Below are 20392 nucleotides of genomic sequence, written 5' to 3' on the forward strand. Positions count from 1 at the left end.
CACCTATCCTGTCCCGGCGGGCCACCAGGCTACCAGTTTTTATTGGGCAGCCTGGCCACTTGACGTGGGCCTTCTCCGACAGGCTTCAGAGGAGGAGAGGCACGCGCGAGGTGCCAGAGGTGGAGGAACCCAGTCTTCTCAGAGACTTGAAGGGCCGGAGGAGCTGACCGAGATTGGGAGGGCTTTTGGACACCAGGATGAGAGATTTAAAATGGAGGTGATGCTGCACTGGGAGCCAGCGTAGGTCACCGAACATGGGGAAAGGGGTCATACATCATGATACAGATTTTGCTTTGCTGAGTTACAGGAACGACCTTGGTCTCTCAATTCACATCTCGCAGAATCGCGATTGACAGAAATGTGAATGTTTCTGTGACTTTTTTGCTTTAGTTTCATGAAGTAGTGTCCAGTTGACAGAGGTCCATTATTTGGACAGTCCCCTGCATTGTGAACAATCATTAATTAAGAGCACTGAGGGATCATGAGAGGACTGGTCAGCAACAGACTTACCTGGAGCATGCATAGATTTCCTATTGAAATTTTCTGGTAAAGTCATTGGGGATGAGGAATTTGCCTTTACTCATCCGCTCTAATGAGTTCAACTTCATAGAAGCATAGAATTTACAGTGCAGAAGGAGGCCACTCGACCCAGCAAGTCTGCACCAGCCCTTGGAAAGAGCACCCAACTTATCCCTGTAGTCCAGTAACCCCACCTAACCTTTTTGGACACTTAAGGACAATTTGCCACGGCCAATCCACCTAACCCGCACATCTTTGGACTGTGGGAGGAAACTGGAGCACCCGGAGGAAAACCCACGCAGACACGATGAGAACGTGCAGACTCCGCACAGACAGTGACCCAAGCCGGGAATCGAACCTGGGACCATGGAGCTGTGAAGCAACAGTGCTAACCACTGTGCTACCGTGCTGCTCCTGGGGTCGTGGGAAGAGAGGTGAAAGGGGGAGGCAGGGAATAGCAGGGAGCAGCAATGGGATGCCTCCTCAATGCTGTCCCATTGCTGGTCACGTTTCCCAGAGCCAGGGAGAAGGGGACGCCAGGGTGTGCATTAGCTAACCGGAGTCGGGCAGGCGATTTGAACTATTTAAAGTCACAATTAGGGATCACTAAACGGGGCTGCTGGCATTTTGCCATTGCGAGGGACGCCTTTGCCGTTGCTACATGCAGTGGCGACCCGTTTCACGGTACTGGCCTCCTGGTCTAAAGAGGGGGTCGCAAGGAAGGCAGCTTCTGCAACCCCAACTATCCCACCTCCCATCCCTGCCTCCCCCTTTGGGCTTACCCTTCCAAAACCCGGATCCCTAAATGTTGTTACAGTTAGTTTACTTACCTGGAGGAGCTCGGGAATCTCCTGCCGGCCGCACCCAATGGGGCTACTGAGACCGCTGACCTTCCGATTGGATGGTGAGCCCAGAGTCGGCCAGTCCGGTCACCTGCGATAAAATTGGAGAGCAGATCCCACTGACGGCAGGTGCGGGTTCAGATTCGTTTTGTGCCCTACAGTCAGGATCTTGAAAAACCCGCGCTAAAATTCAGCCCAATATGCCTGACGTTCTCTGCCATTCGATGGCCAACTTTACAAACGTTAAAAAAAAATTAAAAATTTAGAGTACCCAATTCTTTTTTTTCCAATTACCGGGCAATTCAGTGTGGCCAATCCGCCTAACCTGTCGGCGTGGATCTCACCCCGCAACCCAAAAGGATGTGCAGGTTAGGCGGATTGGCCACACTGAATGTGCAAACTCTGCCAACTTTCCAAACTGCAAGAATTTTACAGAATCGGGTTGAAGGGACTGCTGTGGGACTTCCATTTCCCACAGCACCTTTCACAACCATTGGACATCTCCAAGAGCTTCACACTCTCATGGAAGTACTTTTGGAAGTGCGGCACGGTCGAAGTTGAGGAAGCCCGGCGGGCAGCCAATGTGTGTACCAAAAAGAGCAATGCGACATTGTGATGGCGATGAGATGTAAATACTGACCCGGGCACTGGAAATAACCATCCAGTTCTTCCTCAAACTGGTGGAATTGCACCTTTAACCCTCTGTGCAATGCTTCATCCGACAGATGGCACTTCCAGCAGTGTGATACTCCCTCGATAGTCAGTACTGGATCGTCAGATGCTCTTTCCTAGGGTAGGAGAGTCAAGTACTAGGGGACATCGGTTTAAAGTGCGTGGGGAAAAGTTTAGAACAGATGTGCGAGGCAAGTTTTTTCACAGAGGGTGGTAAATATATGGACCGTGCTGCCAGGGGAGATGGTGAGAGCAGGTACGATAGCGGCATTTAAGGGGAATCTTGACAAATTTATGAATAGGGTGGGAATCGAAGGATATGGACTCCATAAGTGCAGACGGTTTAGTTTGGGCAGGTATCATGATTGGCGCAGGCTTGGAGGGCCGAATTGCCTCTTCCTGTGCTGTATTGTTCTTTGTACTGCCCTGGAGTACCAGCATTGTTGTGCTTAAGTCCTGGTGTTGGAGGGCGGCGCAGTGGGTAGCACTTCTGCCTCACGGCGCTGAGGACCCGGGTTCGACCCTGGCCCCGGGTCACTGTTCGTGTGGTGTTTGCACATTCTCCCCGTGCCTGCGTGGATTTCACCCCCGCAACACAAAGATGTGCAGGTTGGGTGGATTGGCTACACTAAATTTCCCCTTAATTGGGACAAAAAATAATTGGGTATTCTAAATCTGGAAAAAAAGTCCTTGTGTTGGCCTTGAACTCGCAACAATCTGACATGACGAATTGTTATTTAACATTAGGTGGGGCACTATTTACCGGGTCACATAGCATTACTCTGACAGAGGCACCTGCTGGTACAATGATATCAGAATATTGTAACCACACACTGTTTTAATATATACATACATTTTGTGTATATATATGTGCGTAATATACTAAAGGTGCAGAGGAGATATACCAGAATGATACCAGGGATGTGGGGCATAAGCTACGCAGAGAGACTAAAGAATCTGTGATTGTCCTCTTTAGAGAGAGAAAGTGACTAGCGATTTTCATTTCATTCATTCATTTTCATTTCCTTTAAAGAAGTGATTAAACTTGTGACGGGTTTTGATAGAGTTAATAAGAATAAATCGTTTCTACTGGTGAGAATGTCAGTCGCCAAGATCCCATGGCAATATTTTAATGAAGTACAGGGGTGTTTCCCTGGCAACATAAATCCCTCAAAAGCATTTTAATTGCTTATTGATCTCATTGCTGTTTGCCAGGCCTTGCTTTTCATAGTTCGGCCTTTGCGTTTCCCATATTACAACAGTGACAAAGTACTTTGTTGCGAGATGCTGTGTCTTTGAAACATACCTTTCTAAATGCAGGTTCTATCCTGTCCCTGTAACTAAAACATTCATGAAGCATTTAAAATAACCAAGGATATTGGCAGACGTTTTAACTACAGGCGGAGTTAGATCTGAGGTGAGCAGCCATACGTAAACAGTAGTTTAGAAAATCACAAAGAGGTTTATTACTAGTTACAGTCAAAGACCACCTCTCCCCAGAGAGTCTCCTTCCCTGATCTATACCCAGGTCGGGTTTTTATACTGGAGGGGCTACTCCCGTTAAGGGGAAGTCCGTATTCCCGAGAGGGCAGGGGAAATCTGATGGTTCCTATCCTGTGACCTCCACTGGGGTTATGACAAGCAGGATTTTCTGGCGTCGTCTGTTGTGGGACCCACTGCAAGCGAGAATTTAGTGGTCCAAACAAAACTCCATTCACTTACAGCAGCATAGTAAAATGAGGGCAGAGGATTTCTGCCTTCCACAGCAACTCCCATTTCTCTTTCTAATTGTCTGTAATTAGAGATTTCTTTCTGTCGTTTTCTTGCAGTGGCCCCAACCATTACTTCCCCAACTCTCCCCACACATGTACACACACACATACAAACATACACACACAGTTCACAGCACCAAGGACCTGGGTTCGATTCCCGGCTTGGGTCACTGTCTGTGCGGAGTCTGCACGTTCTCCCCGTGTCTGCGTGGGTTTCCTCCGGGTGCTCCGGTTTCCTCCCACAAGTCCTGAAAAGACGTGCTTGTTGGGTGAATTGGACATTCTGGATTCTCCCTTGGTGTACCCCAACAGGCGCCGGAGTTTGGCGACTAGGGGATTTGCATAGTAACTTCATTGCAGTGTTAATGTAAGCCTATCTGTGACAATAATAAAGATTATTACATGCACATACACTCACAGATACACAGACGCACTCAGTTATCCTTATTTGTGAAGGGGATAGTGGAGTAAATGTTTAAATGGCCACACAGGGTGAAAGGTGAAGATATTCTATCTCCTTTTTGTTTCTTTAGCACCTGTAAATCCCGAGGCTCAGCTAACTGTGCGGTTGATTCAACATCACCCTATCTCTCTCTCTCACTCACTCGTTCTCTGCTCTCCACGTGTCAGGCCCTCTGGTCCTCCAGTAGAGGATGCTGCAGTGCAACTCAGAGGAGACTTTGTACCCATTCCTCTATATGTGCTCTGTCGGAAGATGGCACACTGGGAACCACAATAACAACACTGGATAGATGCACTGCTAAAGAACCTAATGTGACCTAATTGAACTCACACCTTGGACTTGTTTTGAGGTTGGCAGCAATGGTTGGTTTTCTTCGATGGCCAGAACAGATTCTGTTCGAGATAAAGGGGCCAGATTGGGATGTCAGGAAGTCAACAGTTATTTATCACCATCCGCAGATCTTCCCCCTCAACTTGCGAGGAGGGTCGCTCACCACACAGTGATAGGAGGAGGCACACCTACATCCCACCACCCCCTCCACTCCAGGATGTTACAAGGATCCATGCTCTTTGCTGCGTGGGTCCTGCCCTGGGGTAGAAAGTAGGTAGATCTACAGTGAGGTAGTGGGGTTGGTTTGCACCATTTTGGTGTTGGGGTAGTGTTGGAGGTATTGGGGTGTGTACTCATTTAAGGCCTGTTCCTATGTTGAAGGCGAATGTCTCAGTCGATATACAAGGGGCTAACCTTGAAATGCAGCCTTCCGAGGCTTCATCTGACAGCAGACAACTAGCAAAAAAACCCCTTTGGACCCCATGAAGATCCTGACAGCTATCCAGGGAAAGCTAAATTGGTATCTCAGCAACCCAGGAGGACAAATAAATGATCAAACCCTGCTTTGCACAATAAGCTGCCGCTTCACCACCCTGCCACCCACGGTATTACAGTAGGTGGCACAGTGGTTAGCACTGTTACTTCACAGCGTCGGGTACCCGGGTTCGATTCCTGGCTTGGGTCACTGTCTGTGCGGAGTCTGCACGTTCTCCCCGTGTCTGCATGGGTTTCCTCCCACAAGTCCCGAAAGACGTGCTTGTTAGGTGAACTGAGCATTCTGAATTCTCCCTCAGTGTACCCGAACAGGCACCGGAATGTGGCGACGAGGGGATTTTCACAGTAACTTCATTGCAGTATTAATGTAAGCCTACTGGTGACGCTAATAAAGATTATTAGTAGTGAAAGTGCGACAAGTTTACCTAAGCATTTTCCATTCAGAATGTTTTTAAATATAAATTTAGAGTACCCAATTCATTTTGTTTCCCAATTAAGGGGCAATTTAGCGTGGCCAATTCACCTACTCTGCACATCTTTGGGTTGTGGGGGTGAAACCCACGCAAACACAGGGAGAATGTGCAAACTCCACACGGACAGTGACCCAGAGCCGGGATCGAACCTGGGACCTCGGCGCCATGAGGCAGTAATGCTAACCACTGCGTCACCATGCTGCCCTCCATTCAGAATGTTGACATGGGAATTTATAATGGTAAATATAAAAATTAAAGATAAGAGTGCAGGATTTTTAAAATTGAGACTGAATTATATCTGTGTTCAACCTGGTGTAAATCGTCCCCTTCCTTTAACCCAGTCACACCTGGAGACTTTGCCTGGAAACCGAAGAGGAAATAGTCATTATTCTGGTATTCAGACTTGCATCTCACCATCTAGGTGAACTCCGCGCGTTAACTTTAAGAAATAGTTTCTAATTGTTATTTTTACAATGCTGTTTACCAGTTTGTTTTAACAATGGGTTAGTAAATGTCAATAAACTAATAATTGAGCAACTGCATTTGAACACATTGACCACTTCATTCGAAATAGTTCACAAAGGGATTTGGAGCCCCGTGGGGGTGTGTGTGTGCATTATTTATGAGTTAGCTATTCTCCTTGAGCAGATTGTCAGCTGTTAAACGTTTCAGCTTTCTTGTTGATAGCTGCCTGGGCCATAAGGTGACAGGAGGAATTCACCTAGCCTGAGGTAAGTTAAGTTTAGTGTGCGCTCCCTTTGCTTCGGTTGGTTTCAATAGAAGAGAAAACAAGCTAAATAATGCCTTCACGTGAGGAATGTTTTGAATCAGGCTGGAGAATCTCTCGTGTTGTCAGTCCCGGCACTACCTCTGTGTTTGCAGACCACTTGTCCAGCATCCAGTCTTGGATGAGCCTCGTTTTGCTCCAGTTAAATCCAGGGAAGGCCGAAGCCATCGCCTCGGCCGCTGGTCACACCGTCCATCCACGGCCACCGTCTTGGGCTGCACAAGGCAGTTCACAACCTCGATGTGCTGTTCGATTCAGATCAAGCTTCCGACCCCATATCCTCCCCGTCACCAAGGCTGCCCACTTTTACCTCCGTTTAATCCTCTGTCTCAGCCCGTCTCTCCCCCTTTTAAAATTAAAAAAAAAAAAAAATTTAGCGTACCCAATTATTTTTTTCCAATTAAGGGACAATTTACCATGGCCAATCCACCTACCCTGCTCATTTTTGGGTTGTGGGGGTGAAACCCACGCAAACACGGGGAGAATGTGCAAACTCCACACGGACAGTGACCCAGGGCCGGGATCGAACCTGGGACCTCGGCGCCGTGAGGCAGCAGGGCTGACCCACTGCGCCACTGTGATGCCCTAGCCCATCTCTCGCCTGAGGGGGCAGGAAAGAGCAGGGCCTAGAAACAGTGATGAATTAATGAATTCAAGTCCTAGATTGGCATCAAGACACAGATATCTGATGGAAAATAATGTTGGGCCTATTTTCCGCACTTTCAAAACGATGAGGGCTTTGAGTTCACAATTATGAGGAGTCTTGAGGGGAAAGTGTTCCCACAGTCAGGCGGAGAGTAACCAGGGGATACAGATTGAAGATAATTAGCTAAAGAAAACAGAAGGGAGGTAAGGATAATTATTTCTACTCTGGGGAGTGATCTGGAATGCTTTGCCTGAAAGGCCGGTAGAAGCAGATTTAATGGTAACTTTCGACTGGAAAACGATTTGTGGGGCAATGGGGAAAGGGAACCATAGAATCACTAGGTTGCAGAAGGAGGCCATTCAACCCATGGAGTCTGCACTGACCTTCCGAAATAACACCCTACCTAGGCCCGCTTACTTAAATGTGCAAACTCCGCACAGGCCGGAATCGAACCCGTGTCCCAGGTGCTGTGAGGCAGCTGTGCTAACCACTGTGCAAGAGGAGTGGGACTGATCAGATGAATCTCTCAAGGGGTCAGTGTAGGCACAGTGGCCTGAATGGTGTCCTGCACGGTATGGGTCAGCTGAATCATTGTTTTATAAATGTGTTTGGTTTTGATGTTTTTTAAAAATTCATTCATACAATGGGGGGGGGGGGGGGGGGGGGGGGGGGGCAGCATTTGTTGCCCATCTCTAATTGCCCTTGAGCTGAGTGACTTGCTGGACCATTTTGGAACATTAGTGATGGTGTTTTTTTATGACAATAGTTTCACGGTCATCATTAGACTTTTTAATTCCAAACTTTTATTGAATTCAAAATTCACCATCTGCAGCCTCACTCTGATATGCAGATTTGCTGAATAATAATGGTAATCTTTATTATTGTCACAAGTAGGCGTACATTACGCTGCAACGAAGCTACTGTGTAACTCCCTGGGCGCCACATTCCGGCGCCTGTTCGGGTCCACAGAGAGAGAATTGAGAAAGTCCAATTCACCGGACAGCACGTCTTTCGGGACTTGTGGGCGGAAACTGGAGCCCCCAGAGGAAGCCCACGCAGACACGGGGAGAATGTGCAGACTCCGCACAGACAGTGACCAAAGCCGGAAATCGAATTGGGGACCCTGGCACTGTGAAGCAACAGTGCTAACCACTGTACTATCGTGCAATCCATAAAGAGTGATCCACGCACAATGGGCGGGATTCGCATCACGACGCCTCGTGAGATTGTGTCAGACCTCGCAAGACGGGTAGATCCCGGAAGAGGGAACTCCCAGCATCTACCGACCGCGCTGTGCTGCTTTTCGGGTGTAACTTGGCTGGTAGATCGCGCATTGAGTAAACGTTTTAAAGCGTTGAGAATAAAACCGGTTACTCACACAGAAACTAGATTTATCCCTGCATACCTCGGAGACATGAAATAGACAATACCTTTTGAGCTAATGAAGTAATTGAATTGTGTTCACTGTTGTAATGTAAGAAACTCCTCAATTTTATTGAATAGTGTTGACAGGGGCGGCACGGTGGCGCAATAGTTAGCACTGCTGCCTCACAGTGCCGAGGACCGGGTTCGAACCCAACCCCAGGTCACTGTCCGTGTGGAGTTTGCATATTCTCCCCGTGCCTGCGTGGGTCTCACTCCCACAACTCAAAGACTTGCAGGTTGGTGGATTGGCCATGCTAAATTGCCCCTCAATTGGGGGGAAAAAAAAGAATTGGGTACTCTTAAATTTTTTTCCCAGAAAGTGAATAGTTGACGGGCGTGCTTCAAAGGATACATCTTTCATCTGTTACACCTCAAAATCTGTGGTGGCTTTTCTCTGGCAGGATTGGAGCAAGAAGGGCTGTTCCGAGTGAACGGAAATGTGAAGGTGGTGGAGCAACTCCGGCAAAGGTACGACGCTGGGGAAAAGCCCGACCTCGCCTGGGAGGCCGACGTCTGCTCAGTGGCCAGTCTCCTCAAGCTATTCCTGCGGGAACTCCCGGATTCTCTGATTATCTCCAGCCTGCACTCTCAGTTTATGCAGCTGAATCAGGGTAAGTGTCCTTTGCTTATATTCTGATGGGGAGGGAGAGAGGGAGGGAGTAGACAATGATGGGTGGAGATGAAGAGTACAAGTGAGGGGCAGGAACCACACACAAATCCATTGTAAAACCATGTGAATCAGAATGGGCTCATAAACTCTTCCGAACAACACTACTCCACGGTGTCATCTCGATGGCTGAGGGGCCCAGTGTGTAAAATGACTCGATAGGGTAGGTGCGGAGAGACCGTTTCTTCTGGTGGGACAATCCACAGCGAGCTGGCCCAATTTAAAATTAGAGTCCGGCCACTCCGAAATCCTGCCCGGAGCAACATTGTTCACCAGACTGATTCCTGGGATGGCGGGATTGTCCTGTGAGGTGGAATTGAGGAGACTGGACCTATATTCTCTGGAGTTTAGAAGAATGAGATCTCCATAAGACCATAAGACATAGGAGCAGAATTAGGCCACTCGGCCCACCAAGTCTGCTCCGCCATTCAATCATGGCTGATATTTTCTCATAAGAACTAGGAGCAGGAGTAGGCCATCAGGCCCCTCGAGCCTGCTCCGCCATTCAATGAGATCATGGCTGATCTTTTGTGGACTCAGCTCCACCTTCCGGCCCGAACACCATAACCCTTAATCCCTTTATTCTTCAAAAAACTATCTATCTTTATTTTAAAAACATTTAATGAAGGAGCCTCAACTGCTTCACTGGGCAAGGAATTCCATAGATTGACAACCCTTTGGGTGAAGAAGTTCCTCCTAAGCTCAGTCCTAAATCTACTTCCCCTTATTTTGAGGCTATGCCCTCTAGTTCTGCTTTCTCCCGCCAGTGGAAACAACCTGCCCACATCTATCCTATCCATTCCCTTCATAATTTTATATGTTTCTATAAGATCCCCCCTCATCCTTCTAAATTCCAATGAGTACAGTCCCAGTTTACTCAACCTCTCCTCGTAATCCAACCCCTTCAGCTCTGGGATTAACCTAGTGAATCTCCTCTGAACACCCTTCAGCGCCAGTACATCCTTTCTCAGGTAAGGAGACCAAAACTGAACACAATACTCCAGGTGTGGCCTCACTAACACCGTATACAATTGCAGCATAACCGCCCTTGCCTTAAACTCCATCCCTCTAGCAATGAAGGACAAAATTCCATTCGCCTACTTAAAACCAACTTTTTGTGACTCATGCACTAGCACACCCAGGTCTCTCTGCACAGCAGCATGTTTTAATATTTTATAATTTAAATAATAATCCCTTTTGCTGTTATTCCTACCAAAATGGATAGCCTCACATTTGTCAAAATTGTATTTAATCTGCCAGACCCTAGCCCATTCACTTAACCAATCTAAATCCCTCTGCAGACTTCCAGAATCCTCTGCACTTTTTGCTTTACCACTTATCTTAGTGTCGTCTGCAAACTTGGACACATTGCCTTTGGTCCCCAACTCCAAATCATCTATGTAAATTGTGGATCGAACACTGATCCCTGAGGGACACCACTAGCTACTTACTGATTGCCAACCAGAGAAACACCCATTAATCCCCACTCTTTGCTTTCTATTAATTGACCAATCCTCTATCCATGCTACTACTTTAAAATGCCAAGCGTCTTTATCTTATGCAGCAAGCTTTTGTGTGGCACCTTGTCAAAGGCTTTCTGGAAATCCAGATATACCACATCAATTGGCTCCCCATTATCTACCGCACTGTTAATGTCCTCAAAAAATTCCACTAAATTAGTTAGGCACGACCTGCCCTTTATGAACCTATGCTGCGTCTGCCCAATGGGACAATTTCCATCCAGATGCCTCGCTATTTCTTACTTGATGATAGGTTCCAGCATCTTCCCTACTACCGAAGTTAAGCTCACTGGCCTATAGTTACCCGCTTTCTGCCTACTCCTTTTTTAAACCGTGGTGTCACGTTTGCTAATTTCCAATCGACCGGGACCAACCCAGAGTCTAGTGAATTTTGGTAAATTATCACTAGTGCATTTGTAATTTCCCTAGCCATCTCTTTTAGCACTCTGGGATGCATTCCATCAGGGCCAGCAGACCTGTCTACCTTTAGCCCCATTAGCTTGCCCATCACTACCTCCTAAGTGATAACAATCATCTCAAGGTCCTCACCTGTCATTGCCTCATTTTCATCAGTCACTGGCATGTTATTTGTGTTTTCCACTGTGAAGACCGACCCAAAAGACCTGTTCAGTTCCTCAGCCATTTCCTCATCTCCCATTATTAAATCTCCCTTCTCAACCTCGAAAGGACCAATATTTACCTTAGCCACTCTTTTTTGATTTATATATTTATAGAAACTTTTACTATCTGTTTTTATATTCTGAGCAAGTTTACTCTCATAATCTATCTTTCTCTTCTTTATAGCTTTTTTAGTAGCTTTCTGTTGCCCCCTAAATATTTCCCAGTCCTCTAGTCTCCCACTAATCTTTGCCACTTTGTATGTTTTTTCCTTCAGTTTGATACTCTCCCTTATTTCCTAAGATATCCACGGTCGATTTTCCCTCTTTCTACCGTCCTTCCTTTTTGTTGGTATAAACCTTTGCTGAGCACTGTGAAAAATCACTTGGAAGGTTCTCCACTGTTCCTCAACTGTTTCACCATAATGTCTTTAAAAGTCATCCCCCTTTCTCCTACCTTCTCCCCATAACCCCTGATCCCCTTATTAATCAAGAACCTATCTATCTCTGTCTTAAAAACACCCAGTGATTTGGTCTCCACAGCCTTCTGCGGCAAAGAGTTCCACAGATTCACCACCCTCTGGCTGAATAAATTATTCCTCATCTCTGTTTTAAAGGATCGTCCCTTTCGTCTAAGATTGTGTCATCTGGTTCTGGTTTTTCTTACAAGTGGAAACATCCTCTCCACGTCCACTCTATCCAGCCCTCGCAGTATCCTGTAAGTTTCAATAAGACACCCCCTCATCCTTCTAAACTCCAACGAGTACAGACCCAGAGTCCTCAAACGTTCCTCATACAACAAATTCTTCATTCCAGGGATCATTCTTGTGAACCTCCTTTGGACCCTTTCCAAGGCCAGCACATCCTTCCTTAGATACGGGGCCCAAAACTGCTCACAATACTCCAAATGGGGTCTGACCAGAGCCTTAAACAGCCTCAGAAGTACATCCCTGCTCTTGTATTCTAGCCCTCTTGACATAAATGCTAACATTGCATTTGCCTTCTTAACTGCCGACTGAACCTGCGCATTAACCTTAAGAGAATCGTGGGGACTCCTAAGTCCCTTTGTGCTTCTGCTTTCCAAAGCATTTCCCCATTTAGAAAATTTAGAAAATCTCATTGAAGCATACAAGAGCCTTACAGGACTCGACAGGCTAGGTGTCGGAAGGATGTTTCCCCTGATTGGGTGGGACGGGGGGTCTAGAACTGGGGGACACAGTCTCAGAATAAGGGGCTGAGGTGAGGAGGAACCTCTTCACTCAAGAGGGTGATGGATGTTTGGAATTCTTTACCAGAGAGGCCTGTGAAGTCTTACTCATTGAGTACGAGACTGAAGTTGATGGGTTTCTAATTAGAAAAGACTTGGAGGGATGTGGGGATACTGCGGGAAAATGGCGTTGAGGTCGAAGAATGGCCATGATCTAGTTGAATGGCTGAACATACTCAAGGGACTGAGTGGCCCATTCCTGCTCCTTTTTCTATGTTCCTATTCTTTTCCAACGAAGGAGGATCTGCTCCCCATAGTTGGGCAATGGTTCCAAGCAAGTGGGATCTGAGGGGGAGAAGTTCTCAGGGGATGGATCTCTCCTCGTGTTCACCTTGACCTTCCTCTCCCAAGGGCCACCTCGTAACCACACATCGTTTTCCCTCCGTTCTTCATAAACAACAGGGCACATTTGTCATCGTATTCAGCTCGGGTTCATTTGGTAACACGGCCAATCAAATATTGGCAAATTTGCCATTCCCTCGATTATTTCTGTTCCTTCCGTGGTCAAATGTTTGCATACTGACAATGGTTTCCTTCCCACAAGCTCATTAGCTAAAAGACACATATTGCCCTAGCAACCACATTGGGCAGGATTATTATAGCACCGTCTACAGGCACACAGCTCCATATCCTGCAATCGGCAATATGCGTATCAGCTTAGTGCTACCTTACTTTTATTTCTATTTTCTAACCTATTCTCAACCTTAAAACTAACTGAGGCCAGTGCTAAGGGTCACAAGCAGTCCACGTGCAATTGCAGCAAGATCTGGGCAATATCCAGGCTTGGGCTGGCAAGTGGCAAGTGTCATGGAATTTACAGTGCAGAACGAGGCCATTCGGCCCATCGAGTCTGCACCGGCCCTTGGGAAGGGCACCCTACCCAAGCCCACACATCCACCCTATCCCCGTAACCCAATAACCCCACCCATTTGCGCCACGCAAGTGCCATGCGATGGCCAAAAGAGAGAGTCAAACCATCGCCCCCTGGCGTTCAGTGGCAGAACCATTGGTGAATCCCCCACTATCAACACCCTGGGGGTTACCATTGACCAGAAACTGAACTTAGAATCCCTATAGTGCAGAAGGAGGCCAGCTAGAGCTGTTGGGGAGAGTTTAAGCTAATATGGCAGGGGGATGGGAACCGATGCAGGAAGTTGGAAGGTAGTAAAACAGGGACAGAAACAAAAGGCAGTAAGGGGGAAAGTGTAAGGCAGAGAAGCCATAGTCAAAAATCAAAAAGGGCGACAGTACAAGGTACAGTGACTGAGGGGAGCTCAGTGAATAGGACCAGGAATACTAAAAGGAATAAAACGGGAAGTGAAAACATTAATGGTAAGCGACGCGGCAGGTTGTTACATGAAGATATGGGTTCAACGACAAGGAAAATTAGGAGAAAGGTTAAGAGGAAATATAACTTAGGAGAGGTTACTGATCGAGGTGTGAAGATTCAGAACAGAGGTAAAAAAGCCAACATAAGTGTACTTTACCTGAATGCTCGTCGTATTCGGAATAAGGTAAATGAGTTGATAGCGCAAATCATCGTGAATGACTATGATTTAGTGGCCATTACTGAAACATGGTTAAAGAATGGTCACGACTGGGAGTTAAATATCCGAGGGTATCAAACTTTTCGAAAGGACAGAGTGGATGGTAAGGGAGGTGGTGTAGCTCTGTTATTTAAGGATGACATCCGGGCAACAGTAAGGGATGACATCGGTGCTATGGAGGATAAGGTTGAATCCATTTGGGTGGAAATCAGGAATAGTAAGGCGAAAAAGTCACTGATCGGAGTAATCTATAGGCCACCAAATAGTAACATTATGGCGGGGCAGGCAATAAACAAAGAAATAACAGATGCATGTAGAAATGGTACAGTAGTTATCATGGGGGATTTTAATCTACATGTTGATTGGTTTAACCACGTCGGTCAAGGCAGCCTTGAGGAGGAGTTTATAGAATGTATCCGCGATAGTTTCCTAGAACAGTATGTAATGGAACCTACAAGGGAACAAGCGGTCCTAGATCTGGTCCTGTGTAATGAGACAGGATTGATTCAGGATCTCATAGTTAGGGATCCTCTCGGAAGGAGCGATCACAATATGGTGGAATTTAAAATACAGATGGAGGGTGAGAAGGTAAAATCAAGCACTAGTGTTTTGTGCTTAAACAAAGGGAATTACAATGGGATGAGAGAAGAACTAGCTGAGGTAGACTGGGAGCAAAGACTTTATAGTGAAACAGTTGAGGAACAGTGGCGAACCTTCCAAGTGATTTTTCACAGTGCTCAGGAAAGGTTTATACCAACAAAAAGGAAGGACGGTAAAAAGAGGGAAAATCGACCGTGGATATCTAAGGAAATAAGGTAGAGTATCAAATTGAAGGAAAAAACATACAAAGTAGCAAAGATCAGTGGGAGACTAGAGGACTGGGAAATCTTTAGGGGGCAACAGAAAGCTACTAAAAAAGCTATAAAGAAGAGTAAGATAGATTATGAGAGTAAACTTGCTCAGAATATAAAAACAGATAGTAAAAGTTTCTTCAAATACATAAAACAAAAAAGAGTGGCTAAGGTAAATATTGGTCCTTTAGAGGATGAGAAGGGAGATTTAATAATGGGAGATGAGGAAATGGCTGAGGAGCTGAACAGGTTTTTTGGGTCGGTCTTCACAGTGGAAGACACAAATAACATGTCAGTGACTGATGGAAATGAGGCTATGACAGGTGAGGACCTTGAGAGGATTGTTATCACCAAGGAGGTAGTGACGGGCAAGCTAATGGGGCTAAAGGTAGACCAGTCTCCTGGACCTGATGGAATGCATCCCAGAGTGCTAAAAGAGATGGCTAGGGAAATTGCAAATGCACTAGTGATAATTTACCAAAATTCACTAGACTCTGGGGTGGTCCCGGTGGATTGGAAATTAGCAAACGTGACACCACTGTTTAAAAAAGGAGGTAGGCAGAAAGCGGGTAATTATAGGCCAGTGAGCTTAACTTCGGTAGTAGGGAAGATGCTGGAATCTATCATCAAGGAAGAAATAGCGAGGCATCTGGATGGAAATTGTCCCATTGGGCAGACGCAGCATGGGTTCATAAAGGGCAGGTCGTGCCTAACTAATTTAGTGGAAATATTTGAGGACATTAACAGTGCGGTAGATAACGGGGAGCCAATGGATGTGGTATATCTGGATTTCCAGAAAGCCTTTGACAAGGTGCACACAAAAGGTTGTTGCATAAGATAAAGATGCATGGTATTAAGGGGAAAGTAGTAGCATGGATAGAGGATTGGTTAATTAATAGAAAGTAAAGAGTGGGGATTAATGGGTGTTTCTCTGGTTGGCAATCAGTAGCTAGTGGTGTCCCTCAGGGATCAGTGTTGGGCCCACAACTGTTCACGATTTACATAGATGATTTGGAGTTGGGGACCAAGGGCAATGTGTCCAAGTTTGCAGACAACACTAAGATAAGTGGTAAAGCAAAAAGTGCAGACGATACTGGAAGTCTGCAGAGGGATTTGGATAGGCTAAGTGAATGGGCTAGGGTCTGGCAGATGGAATACAATGTTGACAAATGTGAGGTTATCCATTTTGGTAGGAATAACAGCAAAAGGGATTATTATTTAAATGATAAAATATTAAAACATGCTGCTGTGCAGAGAGACCTGAGTGTGCTAGTGCATGAGTCGCAAAAAGTTGGTTTTCAGGTGCAACAGGTGATTAAGAAGGCAAATGGAATTTTGTCCTTCATTGCTAGAGGGATGGAGTTTAAGACTAGGGAGGTTCTGCTGCAATTGTATAAGGTGTTAGTGAGGCCACACCTGGAGTATTGTGTTCAGTTTTGGTCTCCTTACTTGAGAAAGGACGTACTGGCACTGGAGGGTGTGCAGAGGAGATTCACTAGGTTAATCCCAGAGCTGAAGGGGTTGGATTACGAGGAGAGGTTGAGTAGACTGGGACTGTACTCATTGGAATTTAGAAGGATGAGGGGGGATCTTATAGAAACATATAAAATTATGAAGGGAATAGATGGGATAGATGTGGGCAGGTTGTTTCCACTGGCAGCTGAAAGCAGAACTGGGGGGAATAGCCTCAAAATAAGGGGAAGTAGATTTAGGACTGAGTTTAGGAGGAACTTCTTCACCCAAAGGGTTGTGAATCTATGGAATTCCTTGCCCAGTGAAGCAGTCGAGGCTCCTTCATTAAATGTTTTTAAGATAAAGATAGATAGTTTTTTGAAGAATAAAGGGATTAAGGGTTATGGTGTTTGGGCCGGAAAGTGGAGCTGAGTCCACAAAAGATCAGCCATGATCTCATTGAATGGTGGAGCAGGCTCGAGGGGCCAGATGGCCTACTCCTGCTCCTAGTTCTTATGTTCTTATTTGGCCCATCGAGTCTGCACCGACTCTCTGAAAGGGCACCCCACTCTAACTCTAATACCCCACCCTATCCCCATAACCCCACCTAGGGGCAATTTAGCATGGTCAATCCACCTAACCTGCACATCATTGGACTGTGGGAGGAAACCGGAGCACCCGAAGGAAACCCACGCCGACAGGGGGGAGAATGCGCAAACTCCACACAGTCACCTGAGGTCGGAATCGAACCTGGGAGTCTGGTGCTGTGAGGCAGTAGTGCTAACCACTGTGCCACTGTGTCATCCACTGGACTAGCCACATAAATACTGTGGCTATAAGAGTAGGTCAGAGGCTAGGAATCCTGCGGCAAGTAACTCACCTTCGCACTCTCCAAAGCCTGACCACCATCTACATGGCACAGGAGTGTGATTGAATGCTCCCCACTTGCCTGGATGAGCATGGCTCCAACAACAGTCAAGAAGCTCAACACCATCCAGGACAAAGCAGCCCTTCCTCCACGTGAGCCGCCTACTGGAACCGCTGCAGTCCATGTGGTGTAGGTACACCCACAGTGCTGGGAGGGAGGCAATTCCAGGACTTTGACTCCGCGACAGTGAAGGAACAACAATTCCAAGTCAGGATAGTGTGCGATTTGGAGGGGAACTTCCAGGTGGTGGTGTTCCCATAAATCAGCTGCCCTTGCCCTTCTGGATGGCAATGGTCGCAGGTTTGGATCATGATGTCAAAATCCACCTGGAGACAATGGAGCATCAGGAAAGAAAGAAGAAAAGGAAGCACTTGCATTTATGTCGCACTCTTTACAACTTTAGGATATCCAAAAGCACTTTACAACCAACTGAATACACTTTAAGTGTCGTTCTTGTAAGAAAAACACTTGCTAATTTGTGCACAGCTTGATCGCACAAACAGCATTGAGGTAACAGCCAGAATATCTATTTCGTTTTTAGATTTTGGTTGAGGGACGTAATATTGGTCAGGACACTGGCAGATCTCCTCTGCTTTTCTTCAACTGTGTCATAGAACATAGAACAGTAGAGCACAGAACAGGCCCTTCGGCCCTCGATGTTGTGCCGAGCATTGTCCGAAACCAAGATCAAGCTTTCCCACTCCCTGTCATTCTGGTGTGCTCCATGTGCCTATCCAATAACCGCTTGAAAGTTCCTAAAGTGTCCGACTCCACTATCACAGCAGGCAGTCCATTCCACACCCTAACCACTCTCAGTAAAGAATCTACGTCGGACATCCCTCCCATATCTCCCACCCTGAACCTTATAGTTATGCCCCCTTGTAACAGCTACATCCACCCGAGGAAATAGTCACTGAACGTCCACTCTATCTATCCCCCTCATCATCTTATAAACCTCTATTAAGTCGCCTCGCATCCTCCTCCGCTCCAAAGAGAAAAGCCCGAGCTCCCTCAACCTTTCCTCATAAGACCTATCCTGCAAACCAGGCAGCATCCTGGTAAATCTCCTTTGCACCCTTTCCAATGCTTCCACATCCTTCCTATAATGAGGTGACCAGAACTGCACGCAATACTCCAAATGTGGTCTCACCAGGGTCATGTACAGTTGCAGCATAACCCTGCGGCTCTTAAACTCAAGCCCCCCGTTAATAAACGCTAACACACTAGAAGCCTTCTTCACGGCTCTATCCACTTGAGTGGCAACCTTCAGAGATCTGTGGACATGAACCCCAAAATCTCTCTGTCCCCCACATTCCTCAGAACCTTGCCTTTGACTCTGTAATTCGCATTCAAATTTGTTCTACCAAAATGAATCACCTCGCACTTATCAGGGTTATACTCCATCTGCCATTTTTCGGCCCAGCTCTGCATCCTATCAATGTCTCTTTGCAGCCTACAACAGCCCTCCACCTCATCCACTACTCCACCAATCTTGGTGTCACCAGCAAATTTACTGACCCATCCTTCAGCCCCCTCCTCCAAGTCATTGATAAAAATCACAAATAGCAGAGGACCCAGCACTGATCCCTGTCGTACACCGCTGGTAACTGGTCTCCAGTCTGAAAAATTTCCATCCACCACCACCCTCTGTCTTCTATGTGATAGCCAGTTACTTATCCAATTGGCCAAATTTCCCTCTATCCCACACTTCCTTACTTTCTTCATGAACCGACCATGGGGAACCTTATCAAACACCTTACTAAAATCCATGTATACAACATCAACTGCTTAACCTTCATCTACACACTTAGTTACTTCCTCAAAGAGTTCAATCAAATTTGTGAGGCAAGACCTACCCTTCACAAATCCATGTTGACTATCCCAGATTAAGCTGCATCTTTCCAAATGGTCATAAATCCTATCCTTCAGGACCTTTTCCATTATCTTCCCGACCACCGAAGGAAGACTAACTGGTCTATAATTACCAGGGTCATTCCTATTCCCTTTCTTGAACAGAGGAACAACATTCGCCACTCTCCAGTCCTCTGGCACTATCCCCGTGGACAGCAAGGACCCAAAGATCAAAGCCAAAGGCTCTGCAATCTCATCTCTTGCCTCCCAAAGAATCCTTGGGTATATCCCATCTGGCCCAGGGGACTTGTCGACCCTCCGGTTTTTCAAAATTGCTAATACATCCTTCCTCAGAACATCTACTTCCTCCAGCCTACCCGCCTGAATCACACTCTCATCCTCAGAAACATGGCCCCTCTCCTTTGTGAACACTGAAGAAAAGTATTCCTTCATCGCCTCTCCTATTTCTTCTGACTCCATGCACAAGTTCCCACTACTGTCCTTGACCGGCCCTACTCTAACCCTGGTCATTCTTTTATTTCTCACAAAAGATTAAAAAGCCTTGGGGGTTTTCCTTGACCCGACCCGCCAAGGACTTCTCATGCCCCCTCCTAGCTCTCCTAAGCCCTTTTTTCAGCTCATTCCTTGCTACCTTGTAACCCTCAAGCGACCTTTCTGAACCTTGTTTTCTCATCCTTACATACTCTTCCTTTTTCCTCTTGACAAGACATTCAACCTCTTTTGTGAACCATGGTTTCCTCACACAGCCATTTCCTCCCTGCCTGACAGGGACATGCCTATCAAGGACACGCAGTATTTGTTCCTTGAACAAGCTCCACCTTTCGTTTGTGCCTTTCCCTGACAGTTTCTGTTCTCATCTTATGCTCCCTAATTCTTGCCTAATCGCATCATAATTACCCCTCCCCCAATTATAAACCTTGCCCTGCCATATGGCCCTATCCTTCTCAATTGCAATAGTGAAAGACACCGAATTGTGGTCACTATCTCCAAAGTGCTCTCCCACAAACAAATCTAACACTTGGCCCGGTTCATTACCCAGTACCAAATCCAATGTGGCCCCCCCTCTTGTCAGCCTATCCACATATTGTGTCAGAAAACCCTCCTGCACAAACTGTACAAAAACTGCCCCATCCGAACTGTTCGACCTACAGAAGTTCCAATCAATATTTGGAAAGTTTAAGGTCTTGGTCTCTTAACATGGGCAGTGCCGCCGCAACAAGATTTCCGGGGTCCTCTTCGTCCCAGTT

At 46.5% G+C, this 20392-nt stretch overlaps 1 protein-coding gene across 3 annotated transcripts in view; it reads left to right on the plus strand.

Annotated features, from left to right (window-relative positions):
• Positions 1-20392, plus strand: part of fam13a (family with sequence similarity 13 member A) — a 299844-nt gene that overhangs the window by 29376 nt on the left and 250076 nt on the right. For all 3 annotated transcript variants that reach the window (XM_072495341.1, XM_072495343.1, XM_072495342.1), the window contains exon 3: positions 8826-9035. In XM_072495341.1, the coding sequence (XP_072351442.1) occupies positions 8826-9035 (210 nt within the window). The remainder of the gene's footprint in view (positions 1-8825; positions 9036-20392) is intronic.

Source organism: Scyliorhinus torazame, chromosome 3 (assembly GCF_047496885.1).
Source record: "Scyliorhinus torazame isolate Kashiwa2021f chromosome 3, sScyTor2.1, whole genome shotgun sequence".
Lineage (NCBI taxonomy): Eukaryota > Metazoa > Chordata > Chondrichthyes > Carcharhiniformes > Scyliorhinidae > Scyliorhinus > Scyliorhinus torazame.